Source organism: Castor canadensis, chromosome 8 (assembly GCF_047511655.1).
Source record: "Castor canadensis chromosome 8, mCasCan1.hap1v2, whole genome shotgun sequence".
NCBI classification, from domain to species: Eukaryota; Metazoa; Chordata; class Mammalia; order Rodentia; family Castoridae; genus Castor; species Castor canadensis.
In genome coordinates this window covers 49621633-49645211 of record NC_133393.1, presented here as the reverse complement: position 1 = coordinate 49645211, position 23579 = coordinate 49621633, and the positions used below count along the sequence as shown (strand labels likewise).

Below are 23579 nucleotides of genomic sequence, written 5' to 3'. Positions count from 1 at the left end.
CACCCACATGGGAACTGAAGAGCTCTTTCTCTCTGGTACCGTGCTTCCCAAAAGGCCTGCCTGCATCTGCAGATTTGAGCTTCAGCTGAGTCCTAGCCAGAGACTGCTTGGTCACTTTCTGCTATTACACTGCCAAGTCAGCATGGTGTTTTTGGAGATTAATAATTCAAGCAGATACAGAAAAGTCCTTTGGGGTGGCTTTTGAGAGCCATCCTATTACTACTTTCTTTTGGTCAGAGAAGTGGTGTATGTAATGAGCCACCACAGGAGGTGTTGGGAAGGAGGCTGGGTTTTGGGGTTGCTATTCCCAGGATGCTTCTGGGGAGCTCAAAGCAAAGAACACAAATCATGGGATCTAGAAGGACTTGAAAGATGTCACAGAGCCCTTGTAGAACTGTGCCAGGTCCTCCTCCCAGCTCCTGTCCAGCCAGGAGCACAGCTGTGCCCTGTGCTGTCATTCCCGTCTTCTACTCGGGTGCTGGCTATGCAGACAGGATGTCAAATAGTAAGACACCCTTCATTTGGATCGGTGTGGGGCGAGTCTCAAGTGAATAACTGAGCCTCTTTTTTAAGTCATTTTATTATTCTCAGATGCAAATATTGTTTCCCAATAGACACAGTCCCTGGAACCTTCCTAACTCACCAAATTCATGAGTCAGCTTGTGCCATGCTGCCCTAGACATGTTCTTCTTACTACTCCTGACTCATAACAGCCCTAAAGTGTCGGCTTTGTGACTCCTATATCATAGATGTTGCAATGGAGCCCCCACAAGGTGAAATAATTAGCCAGTGTTACATGATGATCTCAGAGCAGAACTAGAGTGGGGACACTGGTTCCTTGGGTTCCAAATCCATGCTGTTACCAGGAGTCCCAGCTACTCTTGATGGTCAGGTTTAAACTGGGCTTAGACCCTAGCTTACTCTTGAATTCCTAGCCCTTTGTGGGTGGTTTTTGGTTTGTTTGTTGTCTTTTTTTTTTTTAATCACAATGTCTCTTCCTCAGAGATTGGGGTTAGCTATAGCCCAGCCCAAGTGGAACTTTTGTTTGGACAAAGACGTGATCAGTAAGAATTTGAAACTCTAGTTAGACTGCTGGTTGAGTTGTGTACCTTTGGGCACCTGTGGGCCAGGAGCAGACTCAGGTTTGTGGAGCTTATTTGTCAAGGACTGGTGTTGTCTGTTGTCTTCATGTAAAAGGTGGTCATTTAAATCTATAGTTTTACTGGCTTCCACTTTGAGCCAGACAAGGCAAAAAGTCCAAACTTGCATTGCATGTAAACCAATCATATTCCTTTCCAAGATGGTGAGACCAGTGTTGAAACAGGAGGAAAACTGGTTGACCTTCTTCACCACTATGAATCATGTCTTTAAAAAAGTGACTGTTTGGCAGGAAGCCTAAGTTGGTTTCGATTAAAGTGTTGAGTTATTATTTGCTTAATCCTTAATGTAGTAAGGGTTTTGGATTTGAATACAGGGGGTGCTGGTTTGATGGCCATTAGATTAGGAGCTGACTCTGCTCAACAGTAACTGACCTGTGGAGTTTGCTGTGGCAACCTGCTTCCTGGTGTGTTGGGTCAACCTACTGGAAAAGGATGTTTTCCACAACAGCTGGTCAAGAGCACCTGCAGCTGAGGAAACAGGGCGCTGCCCATGTCTGGCAAGGCTACAAGCTTTTATATTTTGAGCAAGCCACTGCACCCCTCTGGGCTTCAGATTAATTTTAAAACTTAGGAAGTCGTACAATGAGTTTTTCTAGCACCTCAGTACTAAAACTGATAGAGGTTGAGTATGCTTTATCCAAAATGCTTGGGACCTGAGTGTTTTTGGATTTTGGGGTTTTGGAGTCTAGAATACCTGCATATTTCAAAGGAGCTATCTTGGGGATGGGACCCAAATCTGAACATTAGATTCATTTTTGTTGAATTTGCGTCTTACCCAATATAACCTGAAGGTGATTATTTTTTTTTTAATTTTTAAATTTTGTTTTGAAGTATCCTACATTAATAATACAAGGGGATTTCATTGTGACAATTCCATACATGTGCACAATGAAAGTAATGCAGAGTCAAATTAAATTATTATTATTTTTTTTTTTGGTGATACTGGGGTTTGAACTCAGGGCTTTGTGCTTGCTAAGCAGGTGCTGTTACAACTTGAGGCACACCTCCAGTCCTACCTGAAGGTAATTGAACACATGTCACATGATGTCAGGTGTGGAAGTTTTCACTCTGATTTCATGTTGGTGCTTAGATTTTGGAACAGTTCAGACTTTGGATTTTCAAATTAGAGATGCTTGACCTGTACTACAATATTATTTATGTATTTATTCATTTGTTCATTTGTTCATTCATTCATTCATTCATGTATGTATTAATATTACTAGGGATGGAACTCAGGGCCTTGCACTAGCGAGGCAAGTGCTCTCTCCAGCCTAATGTTTTTAATAGCTGCCATTTACTGAATGCCCACTGTCCATACACACTTCACAGATTGCTTGTTGTTCGTCACCAAAGCCTGTTGTGTTTTCACTACAACGTTTGCTTCTTTGTACGTGAAGTTTATTGAATACCTGGCAGGACAAATTCTATAAACCCATGCCATACAGCAGAGAGTTGATTTTGTTTTCAGGAATTAAGTTGACTTCTTTCAGTTTTTTGGGGGGGAAGAACACATGTTTATAATCTGCTTCAGAGCCATTTGATCTTGGAGTAGTTGCTTTACCTCTCTCAGCCTTGACATCCTCATCCGTAAAATGGCCACACTGGTGAGAGTGAGAAGTCTGTGATAGTGATGGAGTGAGAGTGTGTAGTCCAAGCAGCTCACAGAGTGACTAGCCCACAATAGATTCTTATCTAAACTTAGTTTCCTTTGTTCTACAACAATACTTAATTTATGTAATAGATGTGTTCTATTAAAAGAGAATTCTTCATGTTTTAAATAAATTTCTCATATATCCAATTTTCTATTAGTTTTAATTAAAAAAAAATAGAAATATCTCATCCTGAGGAAAATCACTCAGTGAAGAGTTGGACAGAAGCATTTAAAAACTACACTTCAGACATAAATGTTGTGTAATAATCACGTGTTAATTATTTAAATTAAATTCTATTTGAAGAAGTAATGAGGAATAAAAGGATCAAGAAGATAAATAGCATGGCACGGCGAGCACAGACTGGGCACTCTGACTGTAGCTTCTGCATGACATGTACCTTTGTGTCTCCCTGCCTCCAGTTTAGGTGCTACCATAGAGAAAAACACATGGTTCCTGTCTTTGAGAAGCTCACAGTTAGTGCAGGCACTGGCCCAACAGTAAATATCTTTGGCTTTGTGAGCCGTGTGGTATTTGTTACCACCGCTCAAGTCTGCCATTGTAGCGGATGAGCAGCCACAGATAAAACGTAAATGATGTGTAGCTGTGAGCCAATATAACCTTATTTACAAAAACAGGTGCAGGGCCATATTTGGCCTGTGGATTATAGTTTATGAACCCCTAGGCTATGGAAGAAGGACTTGTAAACAGGTAATTATAGTAGTTTGATAGTCTGGGTGTTTATCACGAGTACAGCATACGATAGGAGCACAGAGAAGGGGTCCTGATTGAGCTTGGGGGAGGAAACCCCTCAATTGAGTTCATTAAACTTGTTAGGAATAAGCAACTGTATCCGTTTATACATTTGTAATTTCACACCCCTTTTTCTTTTTCACTTGATTGTGGCTTACCAAAATAATACAAGCTCATGGAAAGGAAAAAATGAAGGCCATGCAGAAAGTTCATCTGCTTTTGCCCACAAGTGGTGTAAGTGTTTGGCAATTTTGGTTGGAATGGGTCTCATCCTTTGAAGTAGGCATTGAGCCAGGAAAGTCAGGGTGGAAAGAAGTATGGGTGTCACGGGGTTGAGAGTGGGACAGTAACCTTGAGAAGGGCCTGAGGCTTTGGGGGAGTTAGCGAGTACTTGGGCACACCTCTGGCCAGGCAGGGTTTGTCAGCAGGGGGTGGTGATGGGAGGGGTGCAGACTTGTAAATAGGAGGTGGAGTGACTCAGTGACTCGGGGAATGTAACAGGACCATGTTACAGCAGGACCATAGCCTGTGGCAGTGGGAGGCTGTGGGGGTGTTCATTTTCAGGCAAAGGTGATCCTCCTTCTACCTCCAAGTTCTCTCCATGGCTATCACTGGGTCATTAAATTCTTCTCATTCTGAGGATTTCCTGATACCTGTCAGAAGTTCCCCACCCACTGGGCACAGCTTCAGTGTTAATGCTGTAGTAGTCCAGTTTCCTTCATGCTCTCTTATACTGTAAGATATTCTCTAGTAACATAGGAAATGATGCTTGAATTTCTCAAGCAAATGGTGTTCCTTACTGAATAGAAATTATTATGTGTTTATTTCATGAAGGGCTTTGATACTCTTTTTGTTGCTTAGAGCTCTGTGGGGTTTCTCTCCTCCCCCTTCTCTCCCCTGTCTTCCACTCCCCTCCCTCCCCTTCCCCATTCCTCTCCTCTCTCCTCTCAGATCCTCTCCTCTCCTCTTTTACCCTATCCTTCTTCCTCTCTACCTCCCTCTCATACATCTTTTCATACAACTTGCTCTAAGCAGGTGAGGGTCACCAGTAAAATAAACATTGCAGATTTGGGCAAATTCTTAAAGGTTTTGGTTGATAGAAGATATCCTTGTAGGTATCTATTTAACTTTACCAAATGCATAGAGGACTGTACCAAACGATTAGGGACATTCAACAGTGCAGACCTCTGCTAAGTATGATACACATCCTTATTTCATTTAACAAAAGGTAAAGGAAAGAGACTCCCTGTATGTTTTCCCAGAGATAATCCTAGAACTCAACTGAGAGCATGTTCAGGTGGTTATTTTTCTCTTTTCCTTTGAAGTTCTCCTGGAATGCATTGTATATCTCCAGCCCTATGAAAGGGTCAGATTTAGTGAGAATCAGTAAAGCCCAGTGTCGTAAGTGAAGCTTTGCAGTTTGCACTTCTCCAACCCCAGCACACTGGCAGAGAAGGGAAGCAAGCAGTAGGAATTTCATTTGGAGAAAATGAGACAAAGATAGGTCCACATTCAGGGTTTAGAATGAATCCAAAATTACTGCATGAGCCATAAAAGCAGGACAGTGGGGAAGTGAAGAAGTTGGACAGACTGAACTGTGACTGTGGAGTGGGTTCCCTGCTGGAGACTGGAATGCAGGTTTGCTGCAGGGTGTCCCCTCCAGCATGGATAGGCTTGCAATTGATTTTGCGAGTTTCTTTCAACAGGCCATGGTTTTTCTTTTGGCACTGGGTTAGAAAAGAACAAAAGTTGAGGAGCAATTGTAGCAGTAATTAACAAAAAACCAGAGAACTAAAACTAAAAAAACAAAAACCTTCCCCCCAGAGTATCTGGCCAAGGGTGTTTATGGTATCATCTGAGGAAGTTTGCAAGGATGCCAGCTGTAATTGGCACTGTGTTGGCTACTGTTGACAGTGAGTCTCCTAAAATTGGAGGATGAGCTTAGAGACAGAAAGCAGAGAGCAATTTGAGATTTCAAGTCATGCAGTCTATCTTGAATTTTGATGAAGTCTTTTAGGAAAACAGACTCTATATACTGCTGGAATTAAAATACTGAAAACCCCAGCATGTCGTAGGCTGCTCATATGTTGAGAAGCCAGTGCATGGAGGTGGCCTCTTCTGTTCATCTGCAAGTCATCTTCCAGGAGAGTGTGTATCTGTCCATTTGTTCTTGCCATTTTTATTGCCCCTTGTTAAAAAACTGCAGAGCATAGCAAACCCATCGTGTATAAAACACTGGTTCATGAGAGCCTGCTGAAATACCATTTTAGAGTGAAAAAAGTGCTGACCTCACATTTCTCTACATTCCTGCAACCCAGTTGGGAATTTTGTTTCATTTAAGCCTTTGAAATTTTAAGCAGTGCTATCCTCTTTGTAATATGGAACTGAAGCACTTCTTTTTATGTCAATTGACTATGGTCCGAGTTAGAACTGGCAGCTTGCACAGTGACTGGAAAACCTTCGTGGTTTGCTGATGGGAACAAGCGCACAGATGGGGATCTCCACTTCAGAAGTTGAAATTTTGGGGAAAGTTTACATTCAGTTCCTTAAAAAACACTTTTTGCGTTAGTGAGTGGTAGCATAAGTAAACTTTGGGCTATGAAGACATGGTTTGTTCCAAACCACTTTCTTTTCTTCCTTTTAAAAGGTTTATTTTAAGATGGGGGCCTCCTTGTGTGCCCTTGGATGCCCTTAAACTCCCAGTTTCAAGGGATCCTCTAGCCTCAGACTCATAGTAACAAGGGCCACAGGCACCTGCTAGTACACCTGGCTCTAATTTTAAAAATTCTTAGTTAACACTCATTTCAAGCAAAAATGTTTTCAAAACAAGCTTTCTGTAGATTTTATTTTTTAGATTGTATACATATTCCTGAACAGAGGAAGAGAACAAACATTTCTTCACTGGTTTGTTTTTAAATGGTTTTGTCTTACCTTTACCACCACCTTTGGGATTTTTTCCTCACATTGTAGAGTTTACAGATTAATTGTAGGTTTGAAAATGTCAAGAAAAGTATAAATTGGAAAATAAAACTCAGTCTTAATAATTCTTTACCTTTTGATGTTTTGGAATGTCTTCTGATTTTCTCTGCGCACACAACATCTGTGTTTTTTTAAAAACAGAACAGGTAGCAGCTAGCAGATGGTGTGTGAGACACAGATGCACGTCATAGGGTCAATTATCTTGTCATTGGTCTGGGTCCACCATAGAATGCTCCTGATGGGAGAATAATGGCAGAGGAGGAGGCCAGGGTTACGAAATTGGGCTATGACATGAAGCTTTTATGGTCCTGTTTAACCTGCTGGTGAGTGTTAACACGCTTCATTAAAGGATTGCTCCCATTGTTCTCTAGGCAACGGAGGTAGTCTTCATGGAAGGATACTCTTGAGTTACTTCAGAGGGCAAGAGTGCCAACCGGACCCACATTTTGCCCCACAAACTACGTCCCGAGGAAATTTATTTAGGGAATGAGGTTAAGTTTGCGAATATCAGAAACTGCTCAGGGTGTTTCAGGAGTCAGGGATTGTGTGCGGGGAAGCCATGCTTGCTAAATTGCTGGAGCAGCTGTAGGCTGGGCTTCTGGAAGGACTTGCAGCACAGCATCCTAGGACCAGCCTGCCCAGTGTCTCAGTTGAGAGCCTGGGAGTTTGGAAGTCGTTATCCCAGGTCTGACTCCAGGATCACATTTGCTTAGCCACTGTTGGCTCCAGGCCCACCCAGTCCATGTCAGAGCTGACCAGCAGAAAGATTGTCCAATTTACCCCCTCTTCGCACTCTTGCCCATTCCAGTCAGCCCAGAAACAGAACGAGGATACACATTAAGTGTTGCTTCAGGATGTGAATTTTATTAGCAGACTCTAAATCATATTTGAAGGGCCAGATGCAGTGGCTTACACCTATATTCCCAGCTGCTTGGGAGGCAGAAGATCATGGTTCAAGTCCAGTCTAGGCAAAAAGTTAGGAAGATCTCCCTCCCCCAGTCTCAAACAACAAAATGGGGATGGTGTCTCACTCCTGCAATCCCAGCTTGGTGGGTGGTATAGGTAGGTGGTGGTAGAGCATCTGCTTAGCAAGCACAAGGCCCTGAGTTCAAACTCTAGTACCATCAAAAAAAAAATCCTATTTGAAACCTTGTAAGGGAGTCTGGGAATTACTATTTTAGCCTTTTAGGCCTGTACTACAGGAACACACACCAGAAGGAGGCTAGAAGCACAGGCCTAGAAGTTAGTTGTCCGTAACAGTGATGTAGCATGGGAGTGATATGGTCAGGAGACATTTGAATGGTGGAATCTGCTGCACTTGGTGATTAGTTGGATGAGAAGAGAGGGTAAGAAGAGGGAGGTAACCAGGATAGTATTGGAGACAAAACCCATTACATTAAACCCCTTTTAAGACATCACCCTTGACAGACTTTTTAAAAAAATCTTAAAAGCTTACATACTCTTTGCTTCCTGAATGACCAGCTGCCACATCTTATCTATAGCAATGTGAACAAATAAGAGTCAGGTGATCTGAAAGTTTCCTCATACTTCTGAAATTCTTTAGGTGGATTCTCTAAGAGATAACATGGTGCCGGGGCATGTTTTATTTTCCTGGTACATTTTTGTCAGTACCAAAAGTTAAACAAGGGAGCCAGCTCAGTGGATTCCCCCCAGCCTCCTCTTCCCCCAGCTGAAAGGAATGTGCCTCCAGGTTAGGCCCCTAGGATCCAGCGGGTGTTGTTTCAGGCAGATCCCCAGGCATGAGCAACCCTTATCTTGCTTAGCCTGCTGGGGCCTCCCAGATGTCTGCTGTTGACTCAGATATATTGTCATCTTGTGTGTGACTGAGGAGGGTGTAAAGCAGGAGGTGGCTGCCTGGCCCTGGGTTCCTGGCCCCTCCACCCAGGGTGGTTGGTGCCCACAGACTGAGATCTGTGGAGCCAGTCAATACTTATACGCAGGCTTCCTTTCCAACTGGCCATGTGGGTTGCTCAATCTTCCTCTGCTATTTTAATTTTCCACTGTAGCATTGTTAATTGATAGGGGTCACATTGAGGTAGCCACCAAACTTATTAGGTAGCAACTAAATTGGGTTGTGGCTGCCCAAGGCCAGGTGCAGTAATTGTTCAGGTGGCTGAGTTCACAACAGTAGAGGCTATTTTCTCCACTCTGCTGAGTGCTTTTATTAAAATCTCTTGTCTCCTGGACTCTTAATATAAGCCTGATGTTGGAGTACTCCTTTGCATCATTTAACTTCAAAGAAACTCATCACTGGGAAGTCTGGGTGGAGACATGAAAGCATTTGAAAGCAGAGTGAATGATAAAGGTGGCAGGTGGTACGGTCCTCCTTGGGGTCAAGCTAGCTCCTCCATTGCCAAGGATGTGCCAGATTGAGGTTCATGCAGGTGCAATGTACCTGGGAGAGGAACGGTCACAGGTGTGTAAGCCAACCTGGGTATGCAGAATGCACGCGCGCACACACACACACACAGTTTGTGATAATATTACCACCCACATTTTAAGGCAAAAACCCTGCATTCCTAAAGTTAGAAATAGTTGCATGCTAAAAGGTAATTACTATTAAAATACATTTTCTACTAGAAACTGCATATACAGTTGGCTTTCCAGGCTTGCCTTCAAGAACTCCCTTAAACCATCTTCAAGCTCTCCAATCCTGTCTCACAGTAGAAAGAAGTAGCCAGCTTCATGCAGTGTTTTAGCTTATTCTTATTCTTGGGAGTTGATTGAACCCAGCCTGGGTTCTACAGGCAGGGAAAAGGTAGGGTAGGATTACCTGGAGGTTCTCAGTCTGCCAGGGTGCTTGGGATCACCTGGGTGGCTTGTTAAACCACACTGCTATGTTTAACTGCAGAAGTTCTCATTCAGTGCATTTGAGGTGGGGCCCAGGAGTTTTGCCTTTCTTGCTCATTGCCTGTGGTCCCTGTGGTTCTGGAGCATCTTGAGACCACAGGAGTTGTCATAGAAGGAGGTTAGCCTTCTGAAGCCTTCTAAAGAATGCCTGTTCTTAGCTCTTGAGTAAGCCTCTGCCAGCTAGCAGTGCCTTCCACAGCAACAAGCCCCTGACCATCTTTTGTTAGCCAGACCCTCCTGTGGCCCCTCACTCCCCTCCTTCCCCAGCCTGGCCATGCAGACTAGCTGGAGCCAGACATGATAGATGAGTAAGTCAGTCTCCCCAGGTCTTTGGAAACTCAGCCCGTGTGTGGGCATCAGTGGGCATAACAGAAGTGCAGAAGAGAGAACAATGTGACAGGTGGCTAGGCCTGGTGCCTTCTTTTACAACTACTAAGCAGATCTTGACTTTCTCTAAACCCTACTGGTGCTGAGAACCACAACTATGGACCCTAGGTCCATTGGGCTCTTCAGAAGTTTGGAAACAGGCAAGGCCTGAGCTTACAAGGATCCTCCACATTACACTCAGGCCTCAAGGTGGGAGACATCTAAGCAGATGGAGCTAAGATTTGGTCCCAATCTATACCTTCCACCCTACATCCTTACCCTTCCTGTCTCTGTTTCTAGAACACGTCTTGCTCTGGCATTCCCCAAATCCCTGCAATATGGGGCTTATCTCAGCTGCGATTGCCACCTCACCCCTTGGCCACCACTGACGTGGAGTTGAGGGCCCCAAACTGGAAGCATTAGCCAACTTCTCACCCCAGCAGGAGGGCATCTATAGATACCGCTAGGGGTGGGGCGCTGCAGTCTTCATAGTGAGCCCCCGCCCCAGGGACCTGTTTATTTGCCCCTCACTCAGAGGGAAACTGTGTGGACTCTGTGCTGTATCCACCTTGGGGACATATTGCTTACAGGGAATAAATATGGGTTTCTCTCCTGCTTTTGCAAATGGAGAAGAGAAAAATTAGAGGATTGTTTTTATTTTCCTTATTAAATAATAAAACTTAATTGTATAAAACAGACCAAGTGCTGTATTTACTCATTGATTGGCCTTCTGTCCAAGCAGCACAGTTAATATCACTGTAGAATATAGGAAAACTCAAGAGCATTTATAAGGAAAAGATAAGATTGTTTAGTTAAAGCTCATATTTCAACATTCACTATTAACTCCTGCCCTTATTTTTAAGAGTACAGTTTGAGGAGTGTTGGGGGGTGAAAATGCAAAAGTAACTTTTTAATTCCCTATGTTTTTATAATATCCTGTGGAGAAAGTTTGCAGGGCCTAACCATCTCCTGGTGGTTGTAAGCAGCTGTGCTGGATGAGGGAGTATTGGTTGTCAGAGGCACCCCATCCCTCTCCCTCTCCCTCTGGCTCCTGTGGAACACGCATCCCTAGATTCCATCCTTGCAGATTTAGGAAATCTATTCATATTAAAGCTTTGCATTCCTTTTGTGGAAAAATTATTTTTCTCATTGGATTTTCAAAACCATTGACGAGACTCTTAATGGTTTATGCAACACGGCCCTAATAACAGGGCTGTGCCCCTTGCAAGGTTATTGTATTGCCCTTGTGAATGAGTACAACTAGCTCTGTGTATGTGTCTCTCTGATTTATTTTCTATTTGCCCCTCTCTAGTGGGATCTTGTGTGTGATAATGCCTGGAAGGTCCATATCGCTAAGTTCTCCTTACTGGTTGGATTAATCTTTGGCTACCTAATAACTGGATGCATTGCTGACTGGTGAGTACCAATGTGCCCCTCACAGACCTTTGGAAGCCACAGCACGACTTTGCTGGCTAAAGAGAAGTGATCAGTGTTAGCAGACTATTACTAGGCCTTTTCTCTGCCTGGTGCTGATGGCAGAACAGAAAGCAGAAGCAGCCACTTGGAGAATGCAGAGCTAAAAGAATTGGCCAGTGCACAAAACAGATTATTATGGGAATAAGAATTAAAAATCACACAGTTTTTCAGCTGCTAGAATCTAGCAAGCCTGCAGTCTTCTATTGACATTTGATGTTTATTAGGAAGAACTTGAGGATGTAGGTACAGGACTCTATGGGCTGAGCATGGAGTGGTTATGTACAAGACTCATCAAAAAATGGGTAAGGGGAGCCTGGCACAGTGGTATACAACTATAGTCTGTGCTACTTGGGAAGCTCTGGCAGAAGACTGCTTGAGCCCAGGAGTTGAGGACAACCTGAGCAACATAGAGAAACCCTATCTCAAAAAAGTAAAAGATAAAACACCAGGGAAGAGCTAGAGACCCTTCACCCATGTGAACCAATTGGGTAAAACAGCACTGATCAGCACCTCAAAATGTCACACACATTTCAAAGATAGTCCTGGGTTTGACCAGGAGATGCCTCTGTGGAGGTGCACGGGGAGGAAGATGTTGAAAGATAACATTTGGATAATGGATGGCTGTTAAAGACAGTGGAAGGGTAGTGATTAGAAGTGAGAATAAATATGTTTTCAGTAGGAACCTAGAAAAAAGTGTGTGGTTGAGATGAAGTGATGAGGTTGGTGGGTTAGAGATCAAGAGGGGAAAATTGAGAGTTATTAATGATGATAGTGATGATGACACATTAGCACCTAAGGCTTACTGATTACCATGTACCAGGCATGGTGCCAAATATTCCCATGCATTGAAATTTCTCATACTCACAGCAACCCTGTTAGACAGGTGCCATTATGACCTCTGTTGCATCATTGAAGGAGTAGAGCACAGAAGTTTAAGTTGATCCCCAAGTTCTCTGGGCTTTAAGCTGGAGAACCAGGACTCAACACCAGGCCACTCAGCCCAGAGCCTGCCTCTTCACCAGTGTGCCCCAATACTTTTATATAAGGAGTTCTGTGGTAACAAGGGCCCTGCAGTTCCTTGTCCAAACAGAGAAACAATTGCACAGTCTAATGGACTGCTCAGGGACAGAAGTGTGGTAGATTGCTCCCCTTTCCACTCTTTTAAAGGGGTTGTTTTTTTGTGTGTGAATCAGCACATTTTGGTCCTGTTGACATAATAAAGGCCAAGAATGATATGGGACAATTGTATGTGTCTTAGTGATGCCTTTTGTACGCCACTTAGCTGAGGACCAGGCTAAGAGCCAAGGCAGTGGGGAGAGCAGCAGAGGACTCTGAGGCCACTATAAAGTTGTGGAAGTTTCCTTCTAAATCTAGTGTCTGCTTGGGAGTTCCTGTGCCAACATACAATGTGGCTCCCTGTGTCCTCAGAAATCTGCTGCCTCATCATTTGTAAATGCTTTGTATGCACATGTTCCCTGCAAGCAGAAAAAGAAAATCTGTCAGTGATATCTGGAGACCTATGCTGGGGGCTCCTTTTTTGTTTTGTTTTGTTGTTGAGGCTATGGGATAGGTTTTTGTTTAACCAAATGCTTGGACTCATAGATTTTGAGCATGAGCTATACTGGCCTAAAAGCTACTACTTCCCAGAAATCTGTTTTGAAATAAGTTAGGAATATATATATACTAACAAAACCCATGTCACCTTCTTCATGAACATGAAGACTTGATGGAGCTTGTAGTGTACTTATTTAATGAGTGGTTTAGTAGAAAAGTAAATGTGGGTTTTTATTAATCTGTCTGTGAGGTGGAAGTTGCTTCAAGGTTCTTGCAACCTGTATGCCTCCCTAACCACACACCAGGCTTGGGGATAGAAGGCTAAAGAGTTCGGGTCTCACTCTCTGAGTAATCATTCAGAAGCCTGATACTGGAAGGGTCAAAATGGGATGGGCAGGTAGGCATGGCCAGGGAGTCAGGGAGCTGCCTGAGAGGTGGCTTTTTGGGCATTTTGAACGGACTTCTGTTTCAGTGTGGAAGTTTGGTGTTTTCCAACCTCATTGTTTTCATAGTTTTTTGTGTTTTATTCCCTGCTTGAGTCTTGCTTAAAAGGAAACAAGCCCATTTAAGGGAATTCCGGCCTTTATAGCTGGTAGCCTGGGTTCATGTCTACATGGGAAAGTTGATCAAGTCATAGGATAAGCTTTCTAAGATTGCAGCCAGCATACATCAAAATTGAAGTCATATGCTGCTCTCTTTTAAAAGTTCCATCTTCAACCTGGATTGTGTCTGGGGATATACATGAAGCACTGTTAGACAGCATGTTAGTTCAGATGCTTGGGAGATACACAGGCTGGGGCTCTACTCCCTTCCCCTCCGGGCTTTGCTCTTTTGTGGGATGGCCTACACTCTTACAAAAAGAATCACAGGCTGCACCAGAGGACTCCGGGCCCTCAGGCTCCTGGTGGCCAGTGGGGAACACAAGCTGCTGATCCTCAGGGGAGAAAAGACAGCCCAGGAAATTGGTCTCTACAATGCTGGAAATGCCAGCCAGCCCATCTGGCTCCTCCATAACCTCTTTCTCTGAGTTGTGACTATTTGTCCCCCCTATTCCCTGCTGTTAGGCACTGCAACTTGGAACACTATCCCCTGCAGGTTGTATTCCCATCTTGTCTGAGACCCCATGTCAATTTCTTGTGTCTGTTGTCACAAATTACTATATACTCAGTGGCTTTAGCCACACAAATTAATTATCTTACAGTTAGTGGTTAGTTAATAAGCCCAACAAGGGTCTCACTGGAGTAAAGCCAGGGTGTCAGCAGGGAAGCTCCTTTCTGCAAGCTATGGAAGGCTGTCAATTCCTCATCTTTTCTAGCTGCTGTAGGCCACCACGTTTTGTGGCTTAAGCCAGGCCCCTTCCTCCATTTTCAGAGCCAGGTCTGAGGGTGGGCAGATCCTTCTCACCTGTCTTCTCTCAAGTTCCCTTGAGGTTCTTAACCTTAGTCACATCTGCAGTGTCCCTCTTACACTAAAAGGTACAATATTCACAGGTTCTGAGGATTAGGATATAGACATCTTTGAGGCCATTATTCTGCTTGGACAGATCTGCAGTGGTATCAGCCTCTGCTGTCAGTCAGCTGTAAGGGGATTCTGCTCTAGGAAGCCAGCTCATCCTAAAGCTCCAAGACTATGACTAGCATGCACTGAACACTTGCTTAGTCACTCGCACATTTCCACACTTGGCACCCTCCCTGTTACATAGGCCTTAATAGGTTCATTGGAACTATCGTGGCCCTTCCCAAGATCACATAGTTCTCAAGTGGTTGATTCTGGATTCAAAGATGTTGTGTGACCCATGCACCCAATAATAAGTGCTACTTAATGGTTTTAGCAACCTGTTGGGAGGGAAGGACTTAGAATGGTTTCTACAAGATATTTTTAAAAAATCACAAATCTTTTCTAAAAAGTATCAGAACAGGGCAAACATGTTTGGTGGGTGTGAGGGTTGTAGGACTGCAGGAAGGATGAGAGCTAAACCATTAACGAGCTACTTTGTGCCTGACACTGTGTTTAGGCCTGTCACCTCCCTTCACAGACAGTCTCAGTAGCTCTGCAAAATAAGACCTTATCCCCACTTTGTAGTTGAGGCACATATAAGGCAATAAAAATGGTTTTTGTTTGTTTTCCTTGGTTTTAGGAGAAAAACTGAGCCATATTTAATGAGAATCATTTACTAAGGTCTTTCCTGGAAAGAGCTTCATGACAGCAGCATCAGACAAGTCTCTAGGCAAGATTATTCATTTACATGGATTGAGCTCGTAGCCTTGGCCTCGTTTCACAAAACTGAAGTGTTTAATGGAAATGGCAGAACCTTGGAAAGTTCCAAAGAAAATGGTGTTCTGTTGTTTCTGCCCCATTTTTTTTTTTTTAACAGTACTGGGGTTTGAACTTAGGGCTTCACATTTGCTAAGCAGGCCTCTACCATTTGAGCACACCCCCAGCTCTCTTTTTGCTTTAGTTGTTTTTCAAGTTGGGTCTCATGTTTTTTTGCCCAGGGCTGGCCTTGGACTGTAATCCTCCTCTCTATGGCCTTCTGTGTAGCTGAGATGACAGGAATGTATCACCATGCTTGGCTTATTGATTGAGATGGGACCTTGCTAGCTTTTTGCTCAGGTTAACCTCTAACTGTGTGACCTTCCCCATCTCTGCCTCCCAAGTAGTTGGAATTATAGGTGTGAGCCACCATGCCTGGCCCACATTTTCTTAAAATTTCATCTATCCCCTTTGTACAGCAAGAACAGGCCTTACCAAGTGTTACTCTTTTTTTAAAGGGCTTTATTGAGAGATAATTTACATACCATAAAATTCATCCACTTAAAGTGCACAATCAGTGAGTTTTAATGTGTCTGTAGCTGTGCAACCATCTCCACTGTACGGTTAGACCCTTCCCATCACCCTTAAGAGCATGCTGGAAATGTATTCATAAACATTCGCTCTCCATTTTTACCCAGCCCTGAGTAACCACGAAGCTACCTCTGCTTTTCCACATTTGCCTTTTCTGGGTATTTCACTTGTATGTTGGTGCCTTATCACAAATATGTCTAGGACTGTTCTAGCCATTCAGCTACCCTATGGGGTGTTTAAGGTGCCAGGCCTGGAATTTTTTCCCTTTTTTTTCCCCTAGCAAGTAGCATCTACTCTGCCTTAATTTCTCTGTGAGCTGTGCTTCTAGCCCAAGCCAGTCATGTGAAATATTAACTTGTTTGATGGAGAGTTATCACTGCAGTTTTATTTCTAATGAGTTAATGAAGGGAAAGATGGAAGGTTAGCATGGGGGGATGGGAACTCATGATTTTCCTCTTGTTGTGTACCACCCCTCACTACCCCCACAGCACATTGCCCCCTAGTGGTCACCAGTCCTGCTCTGGCCAGCCCTGTGTGTGACGCATGACTTCTGTGTGTCTGATATCCTTTCTGGTGGGCTCCTTTGTGAGCTCATGTCAGAACCATACCAGTTATTTAAAGTTCAAGCTGTTTTGGCTTGGTGTGCTCCCTTACAAATTGCTTATTGTTATGTAGCTGAAACAAATTGCAGCTCTACCGGCTGTGTGTGAGATCAGGTACCTGGTTTAACTAACAACTCGGAGAATGGAAGTAGCTTCTTTCCATGCCCATGTTGACTTTCGGGCCAGTTCCAAAGGTCAGTGGTTTCTCAAGATGTTTTATGCTGGGTGTGTCAAGGTTTGTATTTAGGGAGGTGTTATTGATTTTGTCCCTCTTGCCTTGAATCATCCATGTTTATACACAGAAACAGATTCAGCAACAGGAATTAGGGTCATATCTCAGTTCTCTATCCTGAAGCTCAAAGCTTCAGAACAAGAAGGTTGGGCTAAATGTCCCCCAAAGGCCTCTCTGCCCCTAGTGAGTAGTCCATGCTCCAGTGAAAGTGGGTCTAGATAGTATGAAGACATTTAGCCCATACTCATTCAACATATATTGAGTACCTGCTGGATACTGCATTTCAGCATCTAGCCTCACCATCTTATTTAACGATGATTCCTGACCTTTTCCCTCCCCATGTGCAGGGTCGGCCGGCGGCCTGTATTGCTGTTTTCCATCATCTTCATTCTGATCTTTGGACTGACTGTGGCACTGTCAGTGAACGTGACAATGTTCAGCACACTCAGGTTCTTTGAAGGATTTTGCCTGGCTGGAATAATTCTCACCTTGTATGCATTACGTAAGTAGGAACATTCATAACTAGTCTTAACAAATTAGCCAAAATATTATTACCTGTGTGGTTCTGGGAAGGATGCTGTGTATGCTGGTGGCTCGGGGTGGCATCTGTTGGGAACATAGTCTTTAGAGGGCTCAGTGGTATGAAAGGTCCTTTTGAAACCATGCTGTTCAGGGTTCACTTAATCATTTCCTGCACCTTGGGCACATCAGAGGACATGAAGTTTGCATAATGGCTTGGAGAAGTGGGCTGATGTGGAGTGGCCTTTGCTTTCCTCTGGAATTTTCTGCACTGACATGCTATGAACTTCCACATTCAGCGCATAATTGGGTATCTGAGTACTTGGCTCCAGAAGAGCATGCCATATACCTATTACGGTGGTGTTGTCTGGACTTGCATTCTCACTGACACTTTAGGCTATTTTTTCCCTCTAAAGCTATTCAAAGTCCAAGTTTTCCACATTTTCTTGTGCCCAGATGTGACCTTAAGTGGTCTGGAATTGAACCCTTGCTGGTGGAATGGCTCAAGTGATGTGGAATTGAACCCTAAGCATTAGTACTGGAAGAATAAGTGGCAAGATTTGCTAGTATTTGCTCTTTTTTAAAAGGGTGAAGAAAGTGTTCTTTTGTTGATCTGTCATGTTTGTTTCCTGTATTATCTCTGCCGTAAATGTGGTTATGCTTCATTTACTTATAGTTAATTTTCTGGAAGATAACCACATACCCATAAGGAAAAGGAGAGTTTCCAGTGTGGATGTTTCATTTACTAGTCTTATGCTTTTCAGTCACCATGTGGAAAGATCTGTTGGGAATGATAACTTGCCATGTTTTGTCTTTTTCTCTGTGACAACTTGGGTAGGAGTCAGGTATATTATAGGTTAGGTAGCCATTTCCAGCATGATAAAGTAAGAATATTTCTAATTCTCTTTAAGTTTGCTTATTAGGGACTTCTTTAGATAACTGAGTTTTCATTTCACTAGGAATATAATCAATCAATGCCAAAATATTTTAGCCTCAAGGAGGGAATGAACATAGAAAAATGTCACAGGTATGTTCTTCCAAGTCCATAGTTGGTGGTTTTGCCATTCTCTTCTAGCATTTAACTGAATTGTAGTTTGTTATGAATTATCTTTTTCAGTTTGTGTTATTTTGGAGCTCTTGTCACTTGGAGAGTTCTTTCAAGATGTGTGACAAGGTAGTGGGACTAGGTGACTGTGTTTGGGGGTTTTGTTTCTTTGAAAAAAAAAAAAACAGGGGCTATAACACTTCCAGATCAGATGCCTGTGATGTGGCCTTGGCCCCTGTTGGCCTGTGCAGAGGAGAAGACTCCCAACTCTTTTCCTGAAGTGATGCCCAGCCTTACTCTCAGACACCCTGTTGGAATCTTCTCTCCAGGCAGCCATTCTTGCCAGGCTCTATTGTCACAGGAGATCAGCAATCCAGGTCTTCCATGTTGACTGCCATTGAAGGGGACAAAAAAAGAATGTCTGTGCTTCAGGAAGTTGCAGACAGTGTATATAACCTCAGCTTCACCACCCCCTGTTGACAGTGTTCAGGGAAAATTGCCTTACAGCAAAGATGGCATATTGGTTTTATCTTGAATGCCAAGTACTAATGATTGGCTGAAGCTGACAAAATACTAGGAGACTTCTGAGAACATTAAGGGCTCCAGAAGAGAGCCACCTGGGTTCATTAGCCATGTCTTCCAGGGCTGAGGAAGGAGGTGGAAGGCTTGCACATGTGGGCGGCATTTGCCATTTCTAAGACTATCCCTGAGTTAAGCCAGACCAGATGTGAATTGTATCTGTACTGCACTGTTTCAGCCTTACATAGAATTGTTTCACTGACTTGTATTGTGACATTATCATGCTATTGACCCTATGAAACCTATTGCTATAAAAATGATACTAAAGATGTCCTTTCTTTTAGATTACATAAAGAACTCTTGAGCATGGAAAGTTCTCTTCTACTTCAGAGCTCTATAAACAGTGTTTATCCTAGGAAATTACTTTGCTTTTATATCCTAGGCAGAGGATCCTACAACCTGGGCATTTGCACACTTTTTATGTAAAGGGTCAGGTAGTAAATATCTTAGGCTTTGTAGCCTACACAGTCAAAGCTGCTCAACTCTACTGTCATAGTGTAAAAACAGCCATTTGTAATATATAAACCAATAGGCATGGCCATGTTCCAATAAAACTTTATTTACAGAAGAGATAATGGGCCAGATTTGGCTGGTGGGATAGAACTTTCTAAACACTGATGGTAGTGATTCATGTGTAGGCCTGGCAACATAGCTTTAAATTCTGCCCTCCCTCCAAAGCTAGGGCCTTGTGCATGTTAGGCAAGGACCCTACCACTGAGCTATATCTCCAGCTCTTCCTCCTATTTTCATCTTAATGTCCCTACTTTAAGTCCTTCTTAGTCCCATTTTCCTACCTCTGTTATTTGTGCCATATAATTGTATGTATTTGTGTCAGCAGCTTTAAATTCTTTATGCAATAGAATGAGGTATTAAAAATGATCATTTTCTTGAATTGGGAATAGCATGCAAACACCATTGTAAATCCATGGCAGTGAAAATATCCAAGTATCAACCAGTGAAAGTATCCAGGGTAATAGCATAATTATAAAGCAAGATGACTTGGTGTTCATTGAGGAAATATTTAAACAATGAAAATTCAGAAGATTTGGTTGGGAGGTGGCCAAAAAGCCATGCTTGGCAAGAGAGAATTTTAAAAAGGAACTAAAATCATAATAGGCAGGTGTTTTGGGGTGGATATGAATGGGATGGATTGGGGTGGCCCACCACTGAATCCATGGCAGTTTTGGGAGAATACAGAACCTGGTGACAAGAAGTTAAGAGATGCTCCCAGTCAATAGCACAGGGTGACTATGAATTTCCAGTTAGTGTGCTTGCTAGCATTTCATACTCAAGCAGAATATGGGCTAAGATAACACATGAAAATTTGTTTCACTTGAAGGAAATTATTGATAAGCAGAGTCACAGGGGTAAGTAAAGTTTAAAACTTTGGGACATTATTTGAAAGCTACATTTTCATTTGTTTTCAATTTTTCTTAACATATTGTTTTATTGGGGGTACATTGTGACATTTACAAAAGTGCTTACAATATATCTTAGTTAGATTCACCCTCTCCATCATTCCCCCTTATTCCCTCCCCCACTTCTTAGAATAGTTTCAACAAGTCTCATTGCTCCATTTTCATACATGAGTACATAATATTTCTACCGTATTCATCCTCCTTTACCCTTTGCTTATATCCTCCCACCTCCCACTGGTACCAACCCCTAGGCAGGACCCGTTTTACCTTCCTGTCCTTTATTTTTGAAAAAAGACATTTTTTTTACGATAACTATACAGGGAGTTTCATGAAAGTTACATTTTTTAATGGTCACAAGTTTTTCTTTTTCTTGAAGCAGAAGCTTTTTTTCTCACTTAAGACCCTCTACTGGGAAGGCTTGTCCTTTCTCAGAGCCTACCTGGACATCATTCTTAAGATAATCTTGCAGGTACTTGGCAATGTAAGCTAGAAAGTAACAATTTTTGCTGTTTTGATTTTTTGTGTACCTTGCCATGAGAGTAGGCTCTTCGTTTTGAGAAATACTGCTGACTTGTGAAAGTTTTCTGCTTTATTTGCAAGGCTACCTAAGGTTTTTGTTTTTTCTGCTTTGGATTTTGTTCTAAGGTACATTATAGTTAAATATTCTACTCTTTAAACTTTTGTTTTCCTCAAGTTGCCAAAGGGATAAGTGGTTGTGTAATTAGGACATAAAACAGAAATTATTGGCATCTTCCCAAAGAGTCTGTCCACGGCAGCTCAGTGTACATTGGCAAGAGAAAACAGGCCAAGCTGAATGAGTTTGTGCAGGGCCACAGCAGCTGTTCCTGCCTGCCTGCCTCTGAGCCCATCGTGAGACACTGAAGTAATTAAATACACTTGGGCTACATCAGTGGCTTAATTTTATTTTTACCTCTGTACACACACACACACACACACACACACACACACACACACACACGAACATTTGATTTAGCCAGCAAGTGACACCAACTAAGAAAAAGAAGTAATCCTAGATTCCCTTTGTTGTGAAGATAGTCTTATCAAAAACTAAAGAGATTGTCCTCAAAATAAGCAGACATGATTGTAGGATTGTAGGAATCCCTTTCCCAACTAAGATTCACCATATCACAAGCAAGGTAATAGAGCATTATTTAAGGTGTGTCTTTCTTCAAAAGAAGCCTCTGAGTGTAGTGCCAAGCATCTGTGGTCCCAGCTACCCAGGAGGCTGAAGCAAGAGGATCCCTTGAATCAGGAAGTTAGAAGCCAGTCCAAGCAACATAATGAGATGTCTGTCTCTTAAAAAAAAAAGAAGCCAATGAGAGATTATTGTTTTTTACTTGATTTGATGTTGGATATAACAAATTTTGTGGGAAAGAAATATGTGTGCATACATATATATTTTCAGGAGGCAGGGGGAACATGGGATTCAAACCCAGGGCCTCATGCATGCTACACAAGTGCTGCACCACTAAAACTGTACTCCAAACCCATACTATTTAAATATAAATACTTTAAGACTTAATCAAATCTCCACCTCCCTCACCACCCCTAAACCATCCCCTCCACGCCATTTTCCCAGGTAGAAATAATTAATATTATCTTTTGCTGGCAGGCCAACCTTATGTGCAAATGAACATAACTTTTATTTTTTGGTCTAATAGCAATGAAAAATTCTCTCAAACATGCTTTCATTATAATAACTTTCCTTAAGCCTAGACAGCCTAAATAATTAGATGAATTCTGTACATAATTAAAGAATGACCAGAAATTTCACAGGTGACTAAGTTTCTGATTGCTTTGTGAAATTAGAAGCCAGGTCTTGGCTTAACTCAGAGAGTTCTCAAGTTTGTTCAGGTGAAGTATTGCTTGCTTTCTCACCTGACACTAATGGGTTTAGACTCTTAGTGAAGTGGTTGAATAATTTGTAATGAGCTGGGGTAGAATGACTTTTTTCTCTCACTATGCTATATCCATGTTCTGAAGTCCCATAGTTTGTGAGATTTTATTGTATATATTTGTGGATGCTGCCTAAAATTTTGGAACACATTTCAGTAGCGGGATTGTCGAGCATCACTGTTCTGCAGTACATTTTTTTTTTCAATTGAACCAAATGGCTCCACGTAGTAAATTGTCAAAGTATGGAATGAAGAGAACAGACCTTGATGAGCTGTGAAATGTAGAAAATGGAGACTGCTGACAAGTAGGATTGGCTTCAACTACCTTGTGTGATTTCTTCCTGGGAGCAAATATTTGTATTGCCATTTGGTGTAGGAAAGGCTACACTCGAACATGTGCCTGGTGGGTCTCTTGCTCTCCCCTGTCCATTTCCATCTCTGTATACCTGGGTCTTCCTGTAGCAGCCAGCCCTCTGGGCCACAATCCCATTCTTCCTGTGGATCTGAGTCTATTGACAGGGCTTTTTCCACTAAGAAAGTGAGTCAGAGTTTACCTTAGGCCTTGGACAACCATTTTATTTTTAATTTTTTTGTTGTTTTGTTTTGGGTGGTACTGGGGTTTGAACTCAGGGCCTGATACTTGCCAGGCAGGTGCTCTACCACTTGAGCCAAGCCCCAGTCCTTTTGCTTTTAGTTTGGTTTGTAGGTAGTCTCACGCTTTGGCTTAGGGCTGGCCTTGGACCACAGTCCTCCTCCAGCCTCCCACATCGCTGGAATTATAGTCGTAGATCACCACTTCCAGCTTGTTTTCTTACATAGGGTCTCAACTAACTTTTGCCCAGGCAGGCCTGGAACCTCACTTATTCTACCTCTGCCTCCTGAATACCTGGGATTTCAGAGGTCTGCCACTATACCCAGCAACTTTTTTTTTAAACTTCAAAAGAATTTTGCTGGTTTTTTTTTTTTTGGCTTTTTGTTTTTTTTATTTCCCCATCAGAAACCTATTACTGACCCTGTAGGCAAACTGTGAAAAGCAAAGGAATAAATTCATAAGCAAAAAAGGAATGGGGAATTTGCTTCTACTACCTGCCTTCCCTCTGTCCATCTCTGAGCTCCAAAGCTCCCAGTGCTTCTGTGGGATGGTGAGTGAGAACAGATGATGCCCAGTCCCTAGGAAGGCAGGACACAGTGGTAGCCAAGTAGTGCCAATGGCCACTGAGCTGCGTGTGGAGGAATAAAGTCATCCAGCCTGGAACCACATATCATGGAGGACTAGTTTTTCTCAAAGTTCACCAGTCCTTCAAATAAAAATCATTCAAACCTTTCTATCCTGACTTACATGTTAGCTAAAACTGACATTTTTTTTTTAACTACAGACTTCTCTCTGAAAAAGAAATGCTAATCCTGTGCACCTGTAGGGCATGTAAGGTTACGCCACCTCTCCTGTGTGTTATAAAAGGGAATACAGGAAAGAAAAAGAGTAAGTGGCTAGTGCATCACTGAGACACACAACCCAGTCTTCTGTCCAGATGTTAGGGCAAGAAAACGTGTGCATATTGCTTAAATGTATAGATCGACTGCAAAGTGCTTATTCTCTAAGTGTTTTGAACGTAGTT

General features: G+C 42.7%; 1 protein-coding gene across 2 annotated transcripts in view; it reads left to right on the top strand.

The window, feature by feature from the left end:
* Window positions 1-23579, top strand: part of Slc22a23 (solute carrier family 22 member 23) — a 169539-nt gene that overhangs the window by 23795 nt on the left and 122165 nt on the right. For both annotated transcript variants that reach the window (XM_020183340.2, XM_074082980.1), the window contains exons 2-3: window positions 11091-11194; window positions 16834-16988. In XM_020183340.2, coding sequence (XP_020038929.1) covers window positions 11091-11194; window positions 16834-16988 — 259 coding nt within the window. The remainder of the gene's footprint in view (window positions 1-11090; window positions 11195-16833; window positions 16989-23579) is intronic.